The sequence below is a fragment of the Anguilla rostrata genome, chromosome 8, assembly GCF_018555375.3.
Source record: "Anguilla rostrata isolate EN2019 chromosome 8, ASM1855537v3, whole genome shotgun sequence".
Classification (NCBI taxonomy): Eukaryota; Metazoa; Chordata; class Actinopteri; order Anguilliformes; family Anguillidae; genus Anguilla; species Anguilla rostrata.
Window position 1 is genome coordinate 50313762 of NC_057940.1, and position 22351 is coordinate 50336112.

At 49.1% G+C, this 22351-nt stretch overlaps 1 protein-coding gene across 4 annotated transcripts in view; it reads right to left on the minus strand.

The window, feature by feature from the left end:
- The window catches only part of LOC135261881 (tuftelin-like), a 30638-nt gene that overhangs the window by 3466 nt on the left and 4821 nt on the right, over positions 1–22351 (minus strand). Inside the window, exons 1-9 of one of the 4 annotated variants that reach the window (XM_064348567.1) lie at positions 8948–8980; positions 8377–8472; positions 6605–6706; positions 6081–6164; positions 5747–5818; positions 4680–4760; positions 2532–2642; positions 1045–1262; positions 1–36 (exon numbers count right to left, since the gene is read on the minus strand). The exon at positions 1–36 is cut by the window's left edge and continues 70 nt beyond it. In XM_064348567.1, coding sequence (XP_064204637.1) covers positions 1–36; positions 1045–1262; positions 2532–2642; positions 4680–4760; positions 5747–5818; positions 6081–6164; positions 6605–6706; positions 8377–8472; positions 8948–8965 — 818 coding nt within the window. In that variant the 5' untranslated portion in view covers positions 8966–8980. Of the gene's footprint in view, positions 37–1044; positions 1263–2531; positions 2643–4679; positions 4761–5746; positions 5819–6080; positions 6165–6604; positions 6707–6928; positions 7019–8376; positions 8819–8947; positions 8981–22351 lie in introns of those variants that run through there. The other 3 variants (XM_064348566.1, XM_064348565.1, XM_064348568.1) reach the window with 3 other exon arrangements.

The window sequence follows — 22351 nt, forward strand, 5'->3', positions numbered from 1 at the left end:
TTCAGAATGGCCTGCTCTTTCTCCAGCTCCTCCACCCTGAGAGAGAGAGAGTGACAGACAGAGAGAGAGAGATAAATATCAAACATACATGCACATATAGAGGGAGAGACTGAGGAAGGGAGAGACAGAGATGGGCAGGGCAGTTAGACTTACATGCAGGTCCCCTATGCCCAAAGCAGTGGCTTTTTGAATGTGAAGTTAAGACAGAAGTTAATCATTCAGATCTAATTTCAGCACCCCACTCCTCTCATTATAGGCAAACCCAAAAAAATGTTTAAGAATACAACTCAATTACAGCCACAAGAGACAGGATGTCAGCAGCATTGTTTTTACAGCAATCCCCTACAATGTTATAAGCAGTAAACTATGTAAGGCCAGTGATATCAAATAAAGACTATAATACAAAAATCAGATCACTGTGCAGATAAATGGACAAATCAATACTTATGCAAGATGACCAACTAAAATCTTGAAAAAGGTCATCTTTATCAAAGGGGAGATTTGCCTTCTTGCGTATAAAAAGACAAAAGAAAAATTCTGCATGTTTGATACGTGAGAACATATGAATACATAATGAAAAGACAGGCCATTTAATCCACCTAGGGTCACCATTTACCTACCAGCTAGACAGAGTATCCAGCTCCGCAACAAACCTGGACCTGGACACCCCCAGTCTCTGTCTTTACTACAGGACCTGGCAAAGCTGTTCTGCACTTTTTAAAATTTTATTTTTCCCACCAACAATCCCCATTTTGTGAAGTAAAATTTGTTTTTATTTACAATTTAAATGTGCAGAAATGAGAGAGAAGGGTATAGCAAAAACAAAAAACCGAATTAAGCAAAGAAACTGGTAAAATGCGATGAAAAATAAAAACAAACAATTAACGAATAAATATCGCGCTTCTGCAGCTCTTCCGTGTGAAGAAAAACATACTGACGCAGGACTCGTTTGTTCATCCGCGGTTTTCCAGAGACGGTGCGCTGTACGCGCTGCCGCGCGACCGAGCGACCGAGCGAGCGTCCCCGCGGCGACGGCCCACCCACCTCTGCTCGCCGCTGACGTCGCTGAGCGAGCGCCGCCGCTCCAGCTCCGCCTCGTGCTCGTCCGCCTTGGCCCGCAGGTCGGCGCTCTCGCGCTCCATGCCCGCCAGCAGCCGCTGCAGCTCGCGCACGCGCTCGTCCTGCGCCCGCGCCCGCTGCTGCGCCGCCCGCAGGCTCTCCGTCTGCTCGCTCAGCTGCTGCTGGTACTGCCCGCACTGGCCCTGGGGGCGGGGCGAGGGCGGGGCGAGGGCAGGGGGAGGGGAGAGGGGCAGGGGAAGAGAGAGGGCAGGGGAAAAGGGCAGGGGGAGAGGAGAGGAGAGGGGGAAAAGGGCAGGGGGAGAGGAGAGGAGAGGGGGAAAGGGCATGGGGAGAGGAGAGGAGAGGGGGAAAGGGCATGGGGAGGGGAGAGGGTGGGGTGAGAGATATGGGGAGGGGAGGGGCGGGGCGAGGGGCAGGGCCAAGGGCAGGGAGAGGGCGGGCGAGGGGCAGGGGAAGGAGAGGGGCAGGGGAAAAGGCAGGGGGAGAGGAGAGGAGGGGGAAAAGGGCAGGGGGAGGAGAGGGGGGCAGGGGAAAGGGCAGGGGGAGGGGAGAGGGGCGGGGCGAGGGGCAGGGGAAGAGAGAGGGGCAGGGGAAAAGGGCAGGGGGAGAGGAGAGGGGCAGGGGTAGAGGGGCGGGGGAAAGGGCATGGGGAGGGGAGAGGGGCGGGGCGAGGGGCAGGGGGAGGAGAAAAGAGTGGGACAAGGGGCAGGGGAGTGGTTAGTAATCACAACATCTTATAGGTCACATGGTAGGCAAACAATTTAACAATTAGGTAGAAAGAAATGGGATGTCATTAAACACCAATAAATGGATGGTATCCCTTTACAAAATGGCTTTGATGAGGATTCATTAAATTATTCACCACTCATCTGTTGAAAGGCTTTCCATACAGGAAGGAAAACAATAACGTCTCATTTGAAATGCATGAGGCAGCAGTGGTTGGGGCTGACAGTCATTATGGTGACCCAACCCTGCTGAGTGCAGCGCTGCGTATTTCAGAGCAGTGGGAAAATAGCAAAAGGGATGCGGACTCAGTCAACCCATGATCAGCACAGGGCATGGGGATGAGGTGCAGGGTGTGTGGATCAGGTGCAGGGCGTGTGGATGAGGTGCAGGGCGTGTGGATGAGGTGCAGGGTGTGGGGATGAGGTGCAGGGCGTGTGGATGAGGTGCAGGGTGTGTGGATGAGGTGCAGGGCGTGTGGGATGAGGTGTAGGGCGTGTGGATGAGGTGCAGGGTGTGTGGATGAGGTGCAGGGCGTGTGGATGAGGTGCAGGGTGTGGGGATGAGGAGCAGGGTGTGTGGATGAGGTGCAGGGTGTGGGGATGAGGAGCAGGGTGAGTGGATGAGGTGCAGGGTAAGTGGATGAAGTGCAGGGTGTGTGGATGAAGTGCAGGGTGTGTGGATGAGGTGCAGGGCGTGGCCGTAGAGAACAGGGCTGTGATGCTGACCTGCAGCCTCTCTCTCTCCGCCCGGTGTCTCTGCTCCGCCTCCTGCAGCCGGGAGTACAGGCGCTTGCTCACCTCCCTTAGCCTGGAGCTGTCATTCTCACCCTCCCAGTCCTGAGAGAGAGAGAGAGAGAGAGAGAGAGAGAGGGAGGGAGAGGGAGAGAGAGAGGGGAGAGAGGGAGAGGGGGAGAGAGAGAGAGATAGAGAGAGGGGAGAGAGGAGGGAGGGGGAGAGAGAGGGAGAGGGAGAGGGAGGGAGAAGAGGAAGAGGGAGGAGGGGGGAGAGAGAGGAGAGAAAGAAAGAGAGTGCGAGAGGGGAGAGAAGGGGAGGGGGCAGGGAGAGACAGAGACAGAAAGAGAAAGAAAATGAAAACAAGAGCAAAAGTGGAAGAGTGGCGGAGGGTGAGGGTGAGGAGAGAGAAATAGAGAGACAGAGTGAGGGGGAGAGAGAAAGGGGGCAGAGAGAGGGGGATGAAAGAGGGGAGAAAGAAAGGAACAGAAACCAGAGAAAGGGAAGGAGAAAAGAGGGATAACGGACAGTGAAGGATAGTTGTGACAGAGAGGAAAAGAAAGAGGACCAGGATGAATAGAACAACTTGATACTGAACCACAGATCAGTGGCCACTAAAAGAGCTCAGCCGTTACCGTGGCAACTGAACTAAACATCAAACCATCTGAAGCAAACCGAGCATGTGAGCAGGAATAAAGGAAACCACAAGCCACGCCCCTCCCCCCCCCCCTCCCTCCAGAGGCGGGGGAACAAACTGAAAACACATGTTCTTCTGTTCCCCTTTTACAGTGCGCTGGACGGCCCAAAACTTCCATCGGGGGGGAAGTCTGAACGCTTGGGACTTTCCGTTCGCTGTCCCGTTTCAGGCCGTGTTGCATAACCCAAGCGCGGAAGAGACAGAGCAGGGCAAACAGACAAAGCCGGGGGGGGTGGGGGGGGAAGCACAGAGCTAATACACAAATAATTGAGTTATGCCCATGTAACCATGGCAACCGTGGGCTGCTTCGGATTTAGAGAATGAGGCGGGGGGGGGGGGGGGGAGATGATGTCCAGTGTGGGGGAATCTGGGGACACAGACACAGAATGGAAATCTTGAAAGCGAGACTCAGTCTCGGCCCTGACTCCCCTTCCGCTGCTCGGACCCTGGCCCGGGTGACGGCGCGCGCGTTAATGGGGGTTCGGCTTTCAGAGCGCAACGCAACACGGCACAAACCCGCAGCATCGCGGTGATGTCATTTACTGCGAACGCCCATTCGCACTTTGAAGGGGATGGACACAGTGTGTGACTGAGAGAGACAGTGGGTCAAGTTCCAAAGGCCTAGAGGTGTGTTCAGACTGACACTGACTCTGACTGATTGATACTGACACTGACTCTGACTGACTGACACTGACTGACTGATACTGACTCTGGCTGACTGACACTGACTGACTGATACTGACTCTGACTGACTGACACTGACTCTGACTGACTGACTGACACTGACTGACTGACTGACTGACACTGACTCTGACTGACTGACTGACACTGACTCTGACTGACTGACACTGACTGACCGATACTGACTCCGACTGACTGACACTGACTCTGACTGACTGACTGACACTGACTCTGACTCTGACTGACTGACTGACACTGACTCTGACTGACTGACACTGACTCTGACTCTGACTGACTGACTGACACTGACACTAACTCTGACTGATTGACACTGACACTGAGCCTGACTGACTGACACTGACTCTGACTGACTGACTGACTCTGACTGACTGACACTGACACTGACACTGACTGACTGACACTGACACTGACACTGACACTGACACTGACTCTGACTGACTGACTGACTGACTGACTGACTGACTCTGACGGACTGACTCTGACTGACTGACACTGACTCTGACTGACTGACTGAAACTGACTCTGACTGACTGACTGACTCTGACTGACTGACACTGACTCTGACTGACTGACTGAAACTGACTCTGACTGACTGACTGACTCTGACTCTGTTATTTCATTGTGCTTGCGGAAGTGTGATATGTTTTTGGCGGGTGTGGAGAGCGGAAAGCGCTTCTAGGGCGACAGCCCTCTTTGTGAGGCTCGAGTTCCCGAACGGCGTCCGCTCGGGAGGGAGGCCTCACCTGCTCGTCCTCTTCCTCGTTGTGACTGGGAGCGGCTGGTTGGCTGCTGGGCGAGGGGACTCTGAAGCCGTTGGCCGGAAACTGAAAAGGGGGGGCGGAGAATGGAGGCGGCTGTCAGACAAATTTCACACAGGCCAACAGTTTTCTTGCGAGGATCCAGATTACTGTCGCCGCGACTGCTCCGATGTGTGTTTGTGCAGCAGGCGCTTGACTACAGAGATCACGGGGCGGCTCTACGGGCTGGGAAACGTATGGATTCGTACCCAGGCACCGTGAAATCCCTTGTGGCGATAGTACCCAAATTACGCGGCTGAACACGGGTGTGGTGTGGAAACCCGTTTTGCTGCAGCTGAAGAATCCCCAACACGCCGTGACTCACTCCTAACGCGCCGAACGGAACAGGACGTCGCAACCCCGCCAGCTAGCAGGGCGTCTAAATTTAGAGGAAGGCCGCACACCCTGAACCCAGCATTAATTCACATATCCCTGCAAGATGCCTTAAACGAGACCGTCTGCCAGATAAACAACGGAAACACGAATGGACTGCCTCCATCTTGGCTCTTTGTAGAGCACTTTTCCTCCGAAGCACAGTGAGTATTGCTTCCCGCTGGAGGACACGCCCATCACGAACACTAAGCTGCTGATTTGCATATGGAACTGGGTGGAGCCCGAGTCCAGGAATGCACACACACTCACACACCCACTCACAAACTCACTCACACACACACACTCACACTCACTCACACTCTCTCACACACACTCACTCACACACACTCACACACCCACTCACAAACTCACTCACACTCACTCACACACTCTCACACACACTCACTCACTCACACACATACGCACACACTCTCACAAGTCAAGTCAAGTCAAGTCAAAGTTTATTTATATAGCACATTTACAACAACCACAGTTGACCAAAGTGCTTGAACAAACTTAAAATACCAAAAATGAATATAAAAGTAATAAAATTAAGAATAAAAGGAAACAATAAACACACACACACACACACTCTCTCTCTCTCTCACAGACACACATGCACACACACACAGGTTCCTTACCTTGTGCTCAACCTTGCTGTTGTTATTTCTGGCTGCCATTTGCTCTCTGAGGGTTTTCAGGCAGTACCTCACCTAAGGAGGGAGGGAGAGAGAGCGAGAGAGAGAGAGAGAGAGAGAGGGAGAGAGAGAGAGAGAGAGAGAGAGAGAGAGAGAGAGATAAATAAACATCAAACATACATGCACATACAGAGGCAGAGATTGAGGAAGGGAGAGACAGAGATGGGCAGGGCAGTTAAACTTTGACACTGGTCCCCCATGCCCAGAGACTGTAGCATGCATGCAGTGCTGGAGAATTAGCACACATCGGGGACACTGTGAGCGGAGCTCTACTGACCTCCTGTATCTGAGAAACCTCGTCCGACAGCATCCTGAGATTCTGCTGCTGGGCCTCTTCCTGTTTGCGTCCCTTCAGGTACACCTGTTCCAGCGGTACACACAGAGTTACACACACAAACAGGTACACCTGTTCCAGCGGTACACACAGAGTTACACACACAGACAGGTACACATGCATTACAGGGACACACAGAGTTACACACATAAACAAGTACACATGCATTACAGGTACACAGAGTTACACACAACCAGGTACACCTGCACCAGAGGTACATGCAACGTCTAGAGGAATCTATATGACAGGTGCAAAAATCATTATATAACAGAAATCAACATATAAAGAAGACTGGTACTCGCAATAAGACACATTGTTAATGAAGAATTAAGACTCAGATACACAGTGCAGTTTCAAATCCACGCATTCACTCATACACCTACAGACTGCAACTAACCTATAACAGCACGGATGGCAGTCACATGACCAGCTCGTTCTGCTATAAGGTGTCAGTTGGCCCCGCCTACCTTTATGACCTCTACCTTCTCTTCTGTTGGTTTGATTGGCTCTGGCTTCAGAGGCTGTCTCTCACTGGGTGGCTTCACCAACGCTACAGCGCGGTTTCTTGGCTGAAAAAAAGTCAGAGATGGGTTTAGCAAAATCTATAGATACAACTCAGATATTTCTTGCTTATTTTGAGTTCACGGTAAAAAACTTGGAGATATTATGAGCATACATAAAAAAGCATTTCTGGAAATAAAGAAATCCTTCACCTCCCAAATACTTTTGTGAAATAATTATGCTTTTTTATAGGTTAAATACCAAAACACAAAGCGAACACACAATCTTACAGTCTACAAGTCCAGCTAGGTTAAAGATCGCTTCTCATGAACTATTCCGTGCTCCGCATTGGAATACTGAACAGAGTGAAAGTCCGAGAGGCACACATAGTTCCCGGGTTTAAGCTGCACCGAGGAACATTTGGGGGGGAAAAAAAACCATTTGAGGGTTACGTAACTATTCCAGGATCCGCCTGGAAGCCATCCCCAACAGAAAACCATTACAGAGACTTACGCAAGAGCCAGATGCCTGCGCTGACGACTGTCAAACACCCCACGCTAACGGTTCACAGAGCCCAGCCTTTACCAAAACCAGGAATCAGTGTTAGCAAGCTTCCAGTGATCTGTTTCCATATAAAGAAGAAGCACAAGCACCATGTACAGTGTCCAGTGCAGCCTGGGAGGTGTCTTACAGAAGCAAGCCTGAACACAGTCAACATTTGTCCTCAACTTTAACAGCAACATGTCTTACAAAAGCACACCTGAACACTATCTACATTTGTCCTCAACAACTTACAAGATGTCTTACAGAAGCACGCCTGAACACTATCAAAATGCATCCTTAACTTTAACTTATAAGATGTCTTACAGAAGCAAGCCTGAACACTATCTACATTTGTCCTCAACTTTAACAGCAACATGTCTTACAGAAGCATGCCTGAACACTATCAAAATGCATCCTTAACTTTAACTTATAAGATGTCTTACAGAAGCAAGCCTGAACACTATCTACATTTGTCCTCAACTTTAACAGCAACATGTCTTACAGAAGCACGCCTGAACACTATCTACATTTATCCTCAACAATAACATACAAGATGCCTTACAGAAGCACATCTGAACACTATCAAAATTCATCCTTAACTTTAACTTATAAGATGTCTTACAGAAGCACGCCTGAACACTGTCTACATTTGTCCTCAACAATAACTTACAAGATGTCTTACAGAAGCACACCTGAACACTATCAAAATTCATCCTTAACTTTAACTTATAAGATGTCTTACAGAAGCACGCCTGAACACTACCTACATTTGTCCTCAACAATAACTTACAAGATGTCTTACAGAAGCACACCTGAACACTATCAAAATTCATCCTTAACTTTAACTTATAAGATGTCTTACAGAAGTACGCCTAAACAATATCAACATTCGTCCTCAACTTTAACTCACAAGTTTTGGCGAGCTTGTTTCTGACGGTTACTGAACTTTCCTGAAACTGTACTTGCAAAGGGAAATGTCCTGCACTTGGATTCATTTGAAAGTAAAATGAACACCTGCGTAAAGTTGCAAGTCAAAGTTCAGGACAAACGTCAAACTGAATGCAGTCCACAGATTATATAATGACATAATGAATGTTACTCTATCTACTCTACTCTGGTCTCTGTAAACCAGCGTGCGGTGCGGTCTGCGTGTGGTGCAGTGCGGTCCGGTCACTTTCGCGGTGCTGTCCGGTACCTTGACTCTGGGCTGCTCTGCGGTCCGAACGGGCCGGTCACGGTTGCGGTCACGGTCACGGTCGTGAAGGGTGAGTCTGAGCCTCCGGCAACTGTCCTGGGGGGGGAGCAGAGAGAGGGACAACGAGGCGTCAGGAGAGGAGAGGAGAGAGCCAAAAACAGGACTGTGGAGAAAGAGAAAGAGAAAGAGGGGGAAACAGAGAAGGGAGATGTGGAGCAGTGTGGGAGGGCAGGGGACTATAGCGAGCAAGAGGAGAAACAGGCGGGGGAGAGAGAGAGAGTGAGTAATTGCCACTGGGTGAGAGAGAAGGAAAGAGGGAGGGATTAAAGGGGAACGAGTGTCAGAAAACCACAGCCCAGCAGGCAATGGAAACATGAGAATTCTGAATACGGGTAAAACAAAAAAAAAGAGGAGAACTTATGGGTCCAGAGAGACAGGGCTGTGCTCGAGTTCTGGCCCGTTCGAGAACTGGCAACGGCGCAGACCGCAGCCCTTTCCAGGAGTGGCGTCCCCCTCGCGAATTTGGATGTTATGATAGAAAGCCAAAGAATGAATCCGCTGAAATCCTCACCAGTGTGGCACGGAACATTCCGGCTGTCTGAGTCACTACGCAACAGTAAAGCATTCAGCCGCGCAGCGGCACCAAACACAGCGCGTCCGGAACGCCCTGGCGTCCCCACTAGCACTGCCTTACAGCAGAATCCGCTCAGACGTACGCTGTCAGAGTGTGTAACAGCGGCACCAAACACAGCGCGTCCCCACTAGCACTGCCTTACAGCGGAATCCGCTCAGACGTACGCTGTCAGAGTGTGTATCAGCGGCACCAAACACAGCGCGTCCCCACTAGCACTGCCTTACAGCAGAATCCGCTCAGACGTACGCTGTCAGAGTGTGTATCAGCGGCACCAAACACAGCGCGTCCCCACTAGCACTGCCTTACAGCGGAATCCACTCAGACCTATGCTGTCAGAGTGTGTATCAGCGACACCAAACACAGCGCGTCCCCACTAGCACTGCCTTACAGTAGAATCCGCTCAGACCTATGCTGTCAGAGTGTGTATCAGCGACACCAAACACAGCGCGTCCAGAACGCCCTGGCGTCCTCACTAGCACTGCCTTACAGCAGAATCCGCTCAGACGTATGCTGTCAGAGTGTGTATCAGTGCTGTGCACTCTGTACACAGTAATTTAATGTACCGAGCGCTAGTGAGCACCTTAACACTGCACATCAGAAGGCTTACTGAGGCTAGACAGAGCACCGTGGGAGGGTGCTGAAGACTGGGGTGTACAAACTTACAATTATATGTGGCTTCACTGGGGACACACGGCCACATACACACACACACAGTCACACACACACACTCACACACAGTCACACAAACACACACACACACACAGTCACACAAACACACACACACAGTCACACAAACACACACACACAGTCACACAAACAAACACACACACAGTCACACAAACAAACACACACACACACTCACACACAGTCACACAGACACACACAAACACACACACACACAGTCACACAGACACACACACACAAACACACACACACAGTCACACAGTTTCCATGAGTCACTGTGAGTACAGTTTGTCCAGCCTCTGTATGACCAGCTCGGAGGAAAAGAGGGAGAGGGAGAGAAAGAGAGAAGGAGAGAGAGAGAGGGAAGAGAGATACTGAAAGGAAGTTGGCGGATAAAATACAAATGTGACAGAGAGAGAAAGGACAAGGGCAGTGGGAGGAAAAACACAACTACAGTTCAAAAGACGAATCAGAAAATGGGCGTGGGTGAGGCCGAGGTCATGTGACCCAGTTCGTCATTGGCCGGATCTGCTCGTCCGCCTGTCCTGTGCGGGTAAAGTTCTGTCTCCCCGTGTTTACATATTTCAGCTTGCGCACACAACACATGGCCCTCATTGCTTCCTCGTTACATCTGCTCCGTGCGTCTCTGTCCCTGGTCCTCCCTTTCCACTGCACTGCAAGCTCCCGCAAGTCCGCCCGGTGACAAGGCCCTGCTGCGTCCCATTGGATAATATCACCATAAAAGGGCAGGAAGAGGCCCGTCGCGTCGAAGCCTGACCCCAGATCAGCTGCGAGCAGGGCGATCCAGCGGGACGCGGGTCCACAGCAGGGTCTGTGCTGTACTGAGGTCAGTTTAGACACAGGGACACCTGTCAGCCACACACCTCTGAAGACACGGTGGGCCACAGTGTAGCAGCAGCAGGAAGTCCTTTTGACTGGGTAGAGCTCGTTTTCATAGCAACGCTCTCAACAACATTCTCTAAGAGAGGTGAATGCTAACGTGCTCCCCCAAAAATCGACATAGCCAGTCCCAAAATAATTCACGTGATTATTTTGCTCATTGACCTCCTGAGGGAGTGCGCCATTTTGCTTCCGATTAAGCGTACAGCTCCAGTACAGCCTGACTAGCCCCTGGGAGATGGTCTTAGCTCTAAGCCTCAGCAGGGTACGCTGCAGGTGTCGAGCTTGTCAGTACAGGTAGAGGTGTTAAAGCAGGATCTTGCATTTAATCCCATGGGTGCTTCTCGCTCTGTCTCTCTCCTGCTCTCCCACTCTCCTGTTCACTTTCTATCACTCTCTCCCTCCTCTCCCTTCTACTCTCTCTCTCTCACTCCCCTGCTTTCTCTCTCCCTCCTGCTCTCCCACTCCCTTACTCTCTTTCTGTCTCTCCCTCCTCTCCCTTCTAGTCTCTCTCTCTCACTACCCTGCTCTCTTTCTCTCTCTTTCTCTCTCTCCTGCTCTCCCTCCTGCTCTCCCACTCTCCTGTTCACTTTCTATCTCTCTCTCCCTCCTCTCCCTTCTACTCTCTCTCTCTCACTCCCCTGCTCTCTCTCTCCTGCTCTCTCTCTCTCTCTCCTTCATCTTCCTCCAGCTCTCCCAGTCCCTTACTCTCTTTCTGTCTTTCCCTCCTCTCCCTTTTACTCTCTCTCTCTCACTACCCTGCTCTCTTTCTCTCTTTTCTCCCTCCTGCTTTCTCTCTCTCCTTCCTCTCCCCCCTGCTCTTCTACTCTCCTGTTTTCCTTCTATCTCTCTCTCTCCCCTCTCCCTTCTGCTCTCTCTCTCTCTCTCTCTCTCTCTCTCACTCACTTCCCTGCTCTCTTTCTGTCCCTCTCTCCCTCCTGCTCTTTCTATCTTGATTCTAGATCCTGGAGAAGATGATGAAGAGGATGTTAGCCACTCACGTTAGGGTGGAGGAGGGATGTTCTGGGGTGGTGGGGGACATGGTGTGTGTGTGTGGGGGAGGTGTGCTCTGTGCACAGTTGCATTTTAAGCTTTGTATTTTTCTCTTGTTTTGTGAGCGTTTAATTTTGAAGTAAATGTTTTATTGTCTTTTGGTCTTTATTTTTTCACTGTGATTGTAGAGAGTAAGGTGTGTTCAACAAAGCATTTTTACAATCTCTCTCTCTGTCTGTCACTCTCTCTTTCTCTCTCTCTCTTGCTCTCTGTCTGTCACTCTTGGGCCTCTGCATATACAGCTGGTCCGTACACACGGGTGTGTCCAAACTCCGCACTGTCATAATGATTGAATTACAGAGCTGTGTGTTTATGCGTGTGAGTGCGTCTGCATGTGTGCGGACACGTGTGGGCGTGAGTGTGCATGTGTCATGCATGTGAGCATTTGTGTGTTTGTTTTTGTGCATGTTTTTATCAACATTATCATTATCATTTCATATAATTACTGTATTATTACTGTTATAAGTAGTAATTCATAACTAATAACAAGGAGTACTGATATAAAATTCTGAAGGGTCATCTCCCTACCATTGAAACACCCTCACACACACACACACACACACTGACACATGCAGTATTATGTGGATAGAAAGCCAACAGCTTAAGAGACGCGATAAAACAGATTGGGTGAGATAAAGGAGGAAGAATTCCTGAGATTATTTTGTCTATCCAGTTCACAGAAGCCTTATCACTAAAAGACCAAAAACAAAACAAACAAAAAAAACACTTAAGAGACAGAATTCGGTAGCAGAACAAAAAATGGAAACAGAAGACAACAGACACTGCTGAGGAAGACAGACATCGCTGAGAACGACAGAGCGCTGAGAACGACAGACAACACTGAGAATGACAGACAGCGCTGAGAACGACAGACACTGCTGAGAATGACAGACACTGCTGAGAATGACAGACAGCACTGAGAACGACAGAAACTGCTGAGAAGACAACGCTGAGAACGACAGACACTGTGAGAAGAACAGACACGCTGAGAACGACTGACAGACACTGCTGAGAATGACAGAACTGCTGAGAACGACAGGACACGCGCTAGAACGACGAACTGCTGAAACGACAGACACTGCTGAGAATGACAGATGCTGCTGAGAACGACAGACACTGCTGACAATGACAGACAGCGCTGAGAACGACAGACACTGCTGAGAATGACAGACACTGCTGAGGATGACAGACACTGCTGAGAATGACAGACACTGCTGAGAACGACAGACACTGCTGAGAATGACAGACACTGCTGAGAACGACAGACACTGCTGACAACGACAGACACTGCTGAGAACGACAGACACTGCTGAGACCGACAGACACTGCTGAGAATGACAGACTGCACTGAGACCGACAGACACTGCTGAGAACGACAGACGCTGCTGAGAACGACAGACACTGCTGAGAACGACAGACACTGCTGAGAACGACAGACGCTGCTGAGAACGACAGACGCTGCTGAGAACGACAGACGCTGCTGAGACCGACAGACACTGCTGAGAATGACAGACGCTGCTGAGACCGACAGACACTGCTGAGGATGACAGACACTGCTGAGGATGACAGACACTGCTGAGAATGACAGACGCTGCTGAGAATGACAGACACTGCTGAACGAAGACCTGCTGATCGACACGGACAGACGCGCTGAGAAGCACAGACGCTGCTGAGAATGACAGACGCTGCTGAGGGCTTCAGAGACAGGAGAACTTGCCGCTGGCATTCAGCACAGGATGCAGGCCAGTCTGAGGTACAGTCAGAACGGTCCGCCGCCGCGATGATGTCACTGGGGCAGAGCTCATTGGCTGCTGACTCAGGGCTGGGTGTGTCCGGGAGGACTGAGCTAGTGAAGGCCAAGTCATCAAATGCCAGAGGCACATGGCGGAAAATTCGGCAGATGAACGTTATGGCCTACCGCCGCTGCTTTCTCCCCTCCACCCCACCCCATGTCAGGACCCCCCCGCCAATCCACCCATCCCCCCACCGCCCCCATAAAACTGCCTTCGTACAATCAGTCCTGACCCAACTGTGCTGGTCGCCATGAACCCCCACCCTGAGCCGGCTAGAGGAGGGTTGCACCCCCCCCTTTGAATCTGGTTCCTCCCCGAGTCTCTCCGCATGCACCACCTGGGGGGCGGGGGGAGGGGGGGGGGTTGCCCTTACTGCTGTCACGTACTTTCAGTTACAACACTGAATGACTGGAGGCAGGTATCACCTCCGTGGCTGGAAAGAATATATTAAAAAAGACACAGCAAGAACATAAAGGCTACAGTAAAAACAGCAATCAGGTGCAGCTTGGTAGAAATAAGAGAGACCACTTAGGAGAAACCAGCAAAAGGGCACGCTTGAGCAAATAAGTAGGTGAGTATGGAGACGAGTATTGGGCCGGAAGAATCACAAACTCTGAAAATGGAGGGTGAGTGGCATGGAGAAAATGGCAGACATGCACATAACACGCAAACGCACATGCAACACGCACAGCACAACACACGCACACGCACACGCACATCACACACACACACACACACACACACACACATCATCACACTGCACACACGCATACACGCACATGCATACACGCACACGCACATACATACACGCACACGCACACGCACACGCACACACACACACACGCATACACGCACACACACACACGCGTACGCACGCACACACACACACACGCGCGCGCGTACACACACACAGCTCAGTGCGGGCCACACTCGTGACACAGTGTGTTCACATCACACTTGCACAGCGTGAGCGACTTCAGGGTGGCTTCTCTTCCTGGCCGGGTAGCACACAAACACAAACAGTGATGCGACAGAGAGAGAATGCACAGGGGATTGCACAACCGAAAAATAAATAAACAATCTAATTACAGGGCTGTGTGTCTGTGTGTTTATGGGGGAGTGTGAGCATGTATGCGGACGTGAACGTGCATGTGCCATCTATTGGTGTGTGTGTGTGCGTGCGTGTGTGTGTGCTGCATGTGTGTGTGTGTGCATGTGTGTGCATGTGTGTGTGTGCGTGTGCATGTGTGTGTATGTGTGTGTGTGTGTGTGCATGTGTGTGTGTGCGTGTATGTGTGTGTTGTAAAGATGGTGGGGTGAGTGTAGAAGGCACTGCTGGCCCTAATGGAAAGCAGCTGCTGCATCTCTTCCCCCCCACACACTTATCTGACGTGGCAGACGCCTGTGTGGTCGAGGCTGTAAGGCTCCTGTTCCTGTCAGAGAGCACGGAGGCTGGATTGACTGCGTCTCCTGCCAGAATTCCTGCCTTGTCGATACAGGCTCACTTGACTCCCCAATTCTCCTAATGACACAGGTGCAGCCCCCTCTGAATTCATCCTACGAGAATATTCACCTTCGACAATCCCCAATGGTTCCGCCTTTATCCCATGGCTCCTCCTCCAGCACATGACCCCGCCTTCTCCCCAATAACTATAGGCTCATTCCAATTGATTATTTTTACCTCCTTGCTTCCTTCGATTGAGTCCTTTCCAAGCTGCTAGCTCCACCCATCAAAGGATGCAAGGAAAGGACACGAGGATGGAAGAAACATGTATTAGCCAAATGGACTGTCCTCGCTGTCAGGTGTCAGTTTGAAGCCACGTTAATTACAGACATGGCAGATGGGGAGAGGTGGATCCACAGGTGGATCATTCAAATGTCAGGTGTTCCAAGAAAATACTTCCGCAAAGGATGCACACGTTTCCTTGCTCAAGCATCCTTCAGGAGCCTCTTAGCTCCTGACTCCTAGCTCCTTCGAGGAAGACGGCAAGCCTACATCGATCTCCGGGTCAGGCAAGGTACATGGAGACAACGACGGATAAAACAATCGATTGGAAAGGGCCCTCCACCTTCACCCCATGGCCCCGCCTCCAGCACATAGCCCCGCCTCCTCCCCAATGACTCCACGTTCACACCTTGACTCCTGTTTCACCCCAATTACCCCGTCTCCACCCTTTTCACTTCTCCCTCACACCCAATTCTTCTTCTAAGATGAATTTTTTTCCCCCCAATAGGGATTAAGGTTTGTTGTTTTTTTTTCTTTAAAGGGCAGCTACGAACAATGATTAAATGTTTTTTTTTTTTTTTTGGGAGAAAATTACTCCGCTCAAAGTCAAAATCTGACGGACGGATTCCAGGGGTTGTTTTGCGTGCGTTCAGGGTAAACAGCCCCGGGGCTGTACAGAGTGACATGTGCGGCTTTCCCTTCCCGCCCAGGCCTTGGGCCCCTGTTCCGCACAGCCTGTGTTCACCGATATCGCACGTCGCTCTAGTTCATAATAACTCCTCTCTCTCTCTCTCTCTCTCTCTCTCTGTCTCTCTCTCTGTCACGCACGCAAAATGGCCCTAATGCCCTTAATACCTTCCTGTCTAAAACACAAAACGCAGAATGACAAAGTGCGCTATTCGTATGCAAATGTGTCACGACAGAGGCCCGAGACATCAGAAGCATAATGGCTATTATCTGGGGGCGTAGAACGAGCGTGCACGCTTGTACAAACACACAGCACACACACACAGACGCACGCACATACTCTCTCTCACACACACAGAAATGCAAATATGCACGCATAGATGCACAGCCAGAACATGATCTCTTCTAAATATCAGCTTGTGTTTTCATTCCCATCATAAACACTTTTTATAGTTTTGACAGCACCTACAGCATTTTACACATTGTAATACCTGTGGGGGGGGGGGGGTATTCATGTATGCTTTTAGCTATAATTACAGTTTATACTTTTTACAAGGCGTCACAATTTCTGTTCTGTATGTACAAAGATGCTGCCAATAAACTTCAAGAGCTTTTTTGTTACGGGGTTGAATTAACTTTTGTTTTGTTTTGTTTTGAGTTTATGTCACATGACAGAACGGAGAAATAATCAGACAGGCCCTTTCTCCCCACATTCCACCACTTTGGGCCACAAAACGCTTCACTCTTCAAAAATCACCTCCCCTTCTTTTTTTCGTGTTTGCATGACCCAAATTGAAGATCGCTGAAGGGCCTTTTGCTGTGCTGACATAAACAGCAGCTGTGGCGTAACGGTTATGGACCTGGGCGCGTAACCCAGGTGATCGCAGCTTTGATTACAGGAATAGCTTCAGTTAAAATATGCAGCTTCATTAAAGGGCCGGTATGCCAAAATATAAGACGTGTCAGTCACTCTGAATAAGCGCGTCTGGAGGCAGCACCTGTAATTACTGCGATGTTTACTGGTACGTCGCGTGGCAACGGAAAAAAAAAGAATGCTCCTCATTCCGCCATATCAAAGTTCCGAATTCCGAAGAATGCGAACGCCGCGTTTCTCTGCTGTCCACGGCGACCCGTGAGAAGGCCAATCAGGAACGAGCCCGTTTTAATTAAAAATTCTCTCGCGTTGCATTCCAGGTCGTGGCAAACCCAAGCCTGAGAAACCGCTCGCTCTCGCCCTGACTGCGTGCGTAGGCACATCAAACAAGGATATAAACAAGCGCGAAACCCTGCAGACCCACGGCGCACCTGTACAAAGTGTCATGAGTAAAACTTGGCTAGTAAAACTGTACAGCTAGCTAGCTATGGCACGTCCTCGCCTTGGTAACGTTATTTGTTGTCCTCCGTGTGTCCATACATCTGTATCGGTGGTACGCCCCAAGTAGGTTAACTAAAGTAGGCGAAACGCTAACATGTTAGGGTTAGCTAAAGTAGCGTTAGGCGATAAAGCTGTGCTTAAAAAAAAATTTCTGTTCGAAGTGGTGATTTTGGGAGATGCACCTGCGCATGTGTCCTACTAAACGATGCACCACCTGCGCATGCGTCTCACAGGTCGTCCGTGAGTGAGTGAGTGAGTGACCACAATTTGCCATACATAGCCCAGTTCCTGCGCGCCATGGGAAAAAGAGGAAGAGCTGAGGGGAGAGAGAGGGAGAGAGAGAGGGGGAACAAGAGAACGGGAGAGAGAGAGATTATCTCTAATTATAGAGTATTTATATTCCCACACAAATGATAAAAACTACAAATCATGCTAGAAGGGCCAACATGGCTCCTACTCCAGCACATGGCCCCGCCTCCTCCCCACTAACTATGGGCTCATTCGCCTTGGTTCCTTGCTTCCTTGCTTCCTTCATATGAGGCCTTTCCAAGCTCCTAGCTCCACCCATCAAAGGACACAAGGAAAGAAAGCAAGCAAAGGACATGAGGATGGAGGGAACGTGTATTAGGCAAGTGAATTGTCCTCGCTCTCAAGCGTCAGTTTGAAGCCTTATACACATCTCTCTCTGTTCTATACCTGTACACATCTGTGTTCTACAGCTATACACATCCCTCTCTCTGTTCTACACCAGTACACAAATATATCTCTGTTCTACACCTGTATACATCGGTTTTCTACACTTTTACACATCCCTCTCTGTTCTACACCTGTACACATCTCTCTCCGTTCCACATCTGCACACACCTCTCTGTGTTCTACACCTATACACCCCCCCTCCCTGTTCTACACAGGTATATATCTTTCTCTGTTCTACACCTGCACACATCTCACTGTTCTATACCTATACACATCTCTCTGTGTCATACACCTGCACACTTCTATCAGTTCTAAATCTCTCTGTGTTCTACACCTATACACAACCCTCTCCCTGTTCTACACCTGTGTATATATCTCTCTCTGTTCTACACCTGTACACATCTTTCTCTGTTTTTCACCTGTACACATCTCTGTGTATTGTACACCTGTACAGATCTATCCTTGTGTTCTAAACCTGTACATATCTGAGCGTGCCACACCTGGGTTCATGTCGAGGCACTGTAAGTATGTTTAGGATGCATGTTTAAAGAAGGAAATTCAGAAAAGAAAAAAAGCAGATGCAGGCTAATCCTGAGATAATCTATGAGCTATTTTCTAAAGATTCTATGTATGTGGAAAATACGGAACAACAACTGGTGTGGTTGCTTTTTTTTCTTGGCGCTTTGTAAGTAGTCTTTGCTTTCGCCATTTTTCAGGCAAGTTTACGACATTCTTTTGTTAATTTAACAGTCTGAGGCAGCGATGGCCTTTTATGAGATTAGGGAAACTAAAAAAAAACATCACCAGAAAAACAATGAGTGAATAGGAGGTAACCCTTACCACAAAAAAGCAATAATAAAGGAATCCCATGTTAATAACATCTTTAACTGCAAAGAAAAAAACTGTCAATGTGTCTGCTTACGAACATGCAACAACAGTGGTTCCCAAGGTTGGTCCTGGGGACTCCTGTGTATGCTGGTTTTTAGTCCAACCACTATTGCAAACCCAGAATATTAACAAGCTGTTAATTTTCTGAATTAGGTGCTTTTCCTGTTTAAATGTATTAATTTACCCTGCTAAGCCAAATGATGTTAGAAACAGCTATGCGTGCCATGAAGAATGAAAGTCCCATATTCACACTGTGCTTATTGTGCTACATTGCAATTACATAAAAAGAGGAAACACAATTATTTAACTGATCAAATTAAAGGTGAATCAATAGGCTCCTAATTGGTGAGTGTGGGCACATGGCCACTAAAATTAACCATTTGGTAGATAATGAAGAATTAAAAGATTGTGTTAAGTTTAAGGGAAAATAAATGATGAAAGAACGTAAACACTTATGTTCAACAACCTAATTATGAGCCCCATTGATTCGCCCCAGTCGTTAATTTGATTCGTTAGAAGTTTTTGTCACGTCTTTATGCACACGTTTATGTGCACGTGCACACAAACATGCACACAATCTGAACGGGCACATCTGAATTTTAATTCGTGCAATTATTGTGCACGCTGGGTGTTGTCAAAAGAGCAAGCTGAAGAAAACGTGCATTGATGTTTCTGACACGCCAAATTGGGCATGTGATCATCGACAGCCCATGGGCGAGAGGTGACAATTCGCGCATATCTAAGCCGATTCTGCGTTAGACTAGCTAGCGCCTGTTCACCACACGGCTAAACACCTGAGAACGTGTTGGACAGGTGCTTTTGTCACCCGAAAACACAAACACCAACAAGAGTCAACACGTGACTCCAACACGCTACATGTACCTATGGCTGGATTCAGCTGCTAACTCTGCTCTTACCAGCACTGTGTGGAGTGTAAATATGCCTTTGGTAAAAAAAAAAATTAAGGAAGTGTCTCCTTGCTCTTTCCTGTTAATTCGGAAGTTTTCATCTGTTGCCATTCCATTCTATATTACATCATCAAAGTCCCTCAGTTCAACTACTTTGGCTGGGATTCAAGCAATTATTTTTTTAAAATGAAATCCAGTCGTGTTCTTAACTTTACCGCAAAAATGAGTGTGTCTTTGTTGTGTTGGCCCTCGTCACAAATGTAGTTTGGCGAGTTCGTGCGATCGCACGCCAGCACGCGTTTGTGCGGACAAAGAAAGACGGGCGCCTGCAGTTCCTCGGAAGTCAAAAGTCTAGGATGCTACCTGGACGGGATCCCAGGCTTTTTGTCAAACTTAAGCCACGTCTCACACAAAGAGCGATCCGGCAGCCGGGTTTAGCAACGGCCCACAGACAGACGGCGTCCGACACAGCTGAGACAAGAACACCCGTGTGTCCCAACAAAGGTGCGCCCGACCTTAACCCCAAAATAAACATCCAGTCCCATTATTCCCTCGTAGTCTGAGCTCAGTGCCGTCACATGCCGCAGCCTGCCTACATTTATAAAACAAGTTGCCGTGCATGGAAGACCAGTGAAAGCAAAGACTCATTAGCTATAAATAAAAATGGAAAAGCACTCCGGCGCTGTGTATCACTGGTGGCACACAAACACCATTAACTCGGAAGGCTGCGTTTCCGAGCATTTGACAATTGGCAGATAATTCTGATGAAGTCCTGAGTGCATTATAGTCCAGAACAGCAGCAACTTTAATGAGTCTGAGATACAAACAGGACCACTGGCTTCTCTCAAAAGACCGAACAGACATACAAGGTATTTTTGAAAGAAAAAAAAAAAAGCCTAATGTAAATCCAATTCATTGATTGTAATTCTATACATTTAATTTTTGAAGACATACAACAGGCTCCAGTTTTGCTCACTATCTCTTACCTTGCCCACAGTCTGGTGAGCTCACACGTCAGGAACACTCATCATAGAGACCGCGAAAGCCCGGAACATTCTGCTCAGCCGTACAGTCTGGTGCCTCTGCAGTCCGGTCGCCTGGCGCAAACGCGATCGCCGGCGCAGGTCACGGGACGTCCGGAGCGAGGTAAAACCTTAAAACTGAGGGGGTAATCTGCTCCCCGGCCCAACAAAAAGCTCTCTCTCTCTGCCTTCTGCCTAGTTTTGCCGCACCCGACCTACCTGTGGAGCAGACGCCCTGCCGTGTGACTCAGGCCGGGGTTTGGTTTGAGGTTTCTCCCGAAGAGGCGAAGTGCGCAAGCCAGCTCACGGCCGCCCTGACGGGACGGGACCCAGCCCACAGCAGCAGCACGACTGCCCCGGCTGCTCCTCTTTGGCTCCCCCTGCTGGAGCCATATAGGAATTACAGCTCTCCTAAAGGCCATGTTTTTTTTCTTAAACGGGATGGGGCTTTCCTCTGGGTGTGCGTGTGTGCGTGTGTGTGATGTGTGTGTGTGTGTGTGTTTGGTGGTGGGTGGGGGGGAATGTTAGAGTACTGTCTTATTCTACTGTATCTGTCTTGTGGGGTTCCCTTGTCTTTCCTGAGAGAGAGGAGGAGATGGGGGTGAATTCTAATTGGTTAGGACATTGATAGGCCTTCCTACCTGGGTGTCCTTAGTTCTTTACGATTGAATAATTTAAAAGGCTGCAGTCTCTTTTGACTCTCATGTCAGGTCGCAGTTATCACATGTCACCTGTGAGAATCGGTGACCTGCAGAATGAACTGTTCGCGTTGCATTGCGTTACATTACATTACATTACATTACAGACATTTAGCAGAAGCTTTTATCTAGAGCGACTTACAGAACATTTACATAGCATTTGCATTGCATCCATTTATACAGCTGGATATATACTGAAGCAATGCAGGTTAAGTACCTTGCTCAAGGGTACAATGGCAGTGTCCTACCCAGGAATCGAACCTGTGACCTTTAGGTTACAAGACCAGTTCCTTACCCATTATACTACACTGCCACCTCAAGAGAGAACCTGTGAGAATCGGTGACCTGTGTTAGAGTGCACCTGTGCTTTCGTGAGTGTTCCCACTGCAGACCTCCGAGCCTGAAATATAGTGCTGTAAAAACCCATGCGTGGGTTTGAAAAAAATACACACACACATAAATCTGGGAACTACCACTATTAAGGATGAAAATGGCAGTACCCATGAACATTGTTAAAAACATAAAGAATTTAATTATTTACAATAATCCTTTAGGATAGGCGTTATGCAACCAGCAGAAGCATCCATTTGTAAGTAACCATGTGTGAATTATTTCCATGGTAAACATTCAAAGCAATAAACCTGTGCGGTGAGGGGTGGGGGTGGGGGGTGGTGGCACTGCCCACAGGGGTTTTACACAGAAAACAGAACATGCATGTGCGTGACTTGAGCCTGTTTGTCTATACAGTCGGTGTGCTGCTGGGGGGTACATTTAACTGTACATTCATTTTATCTTTTTAATTGAACATTTATTTACTTAACCAGGGTAGACGCATCACTGTTGCTAGTGAGCCCTGGATGTCGTTCGGACCGTGGAAATAAACCAGCGCTCGCGTTGCGTGACAGTCGCGT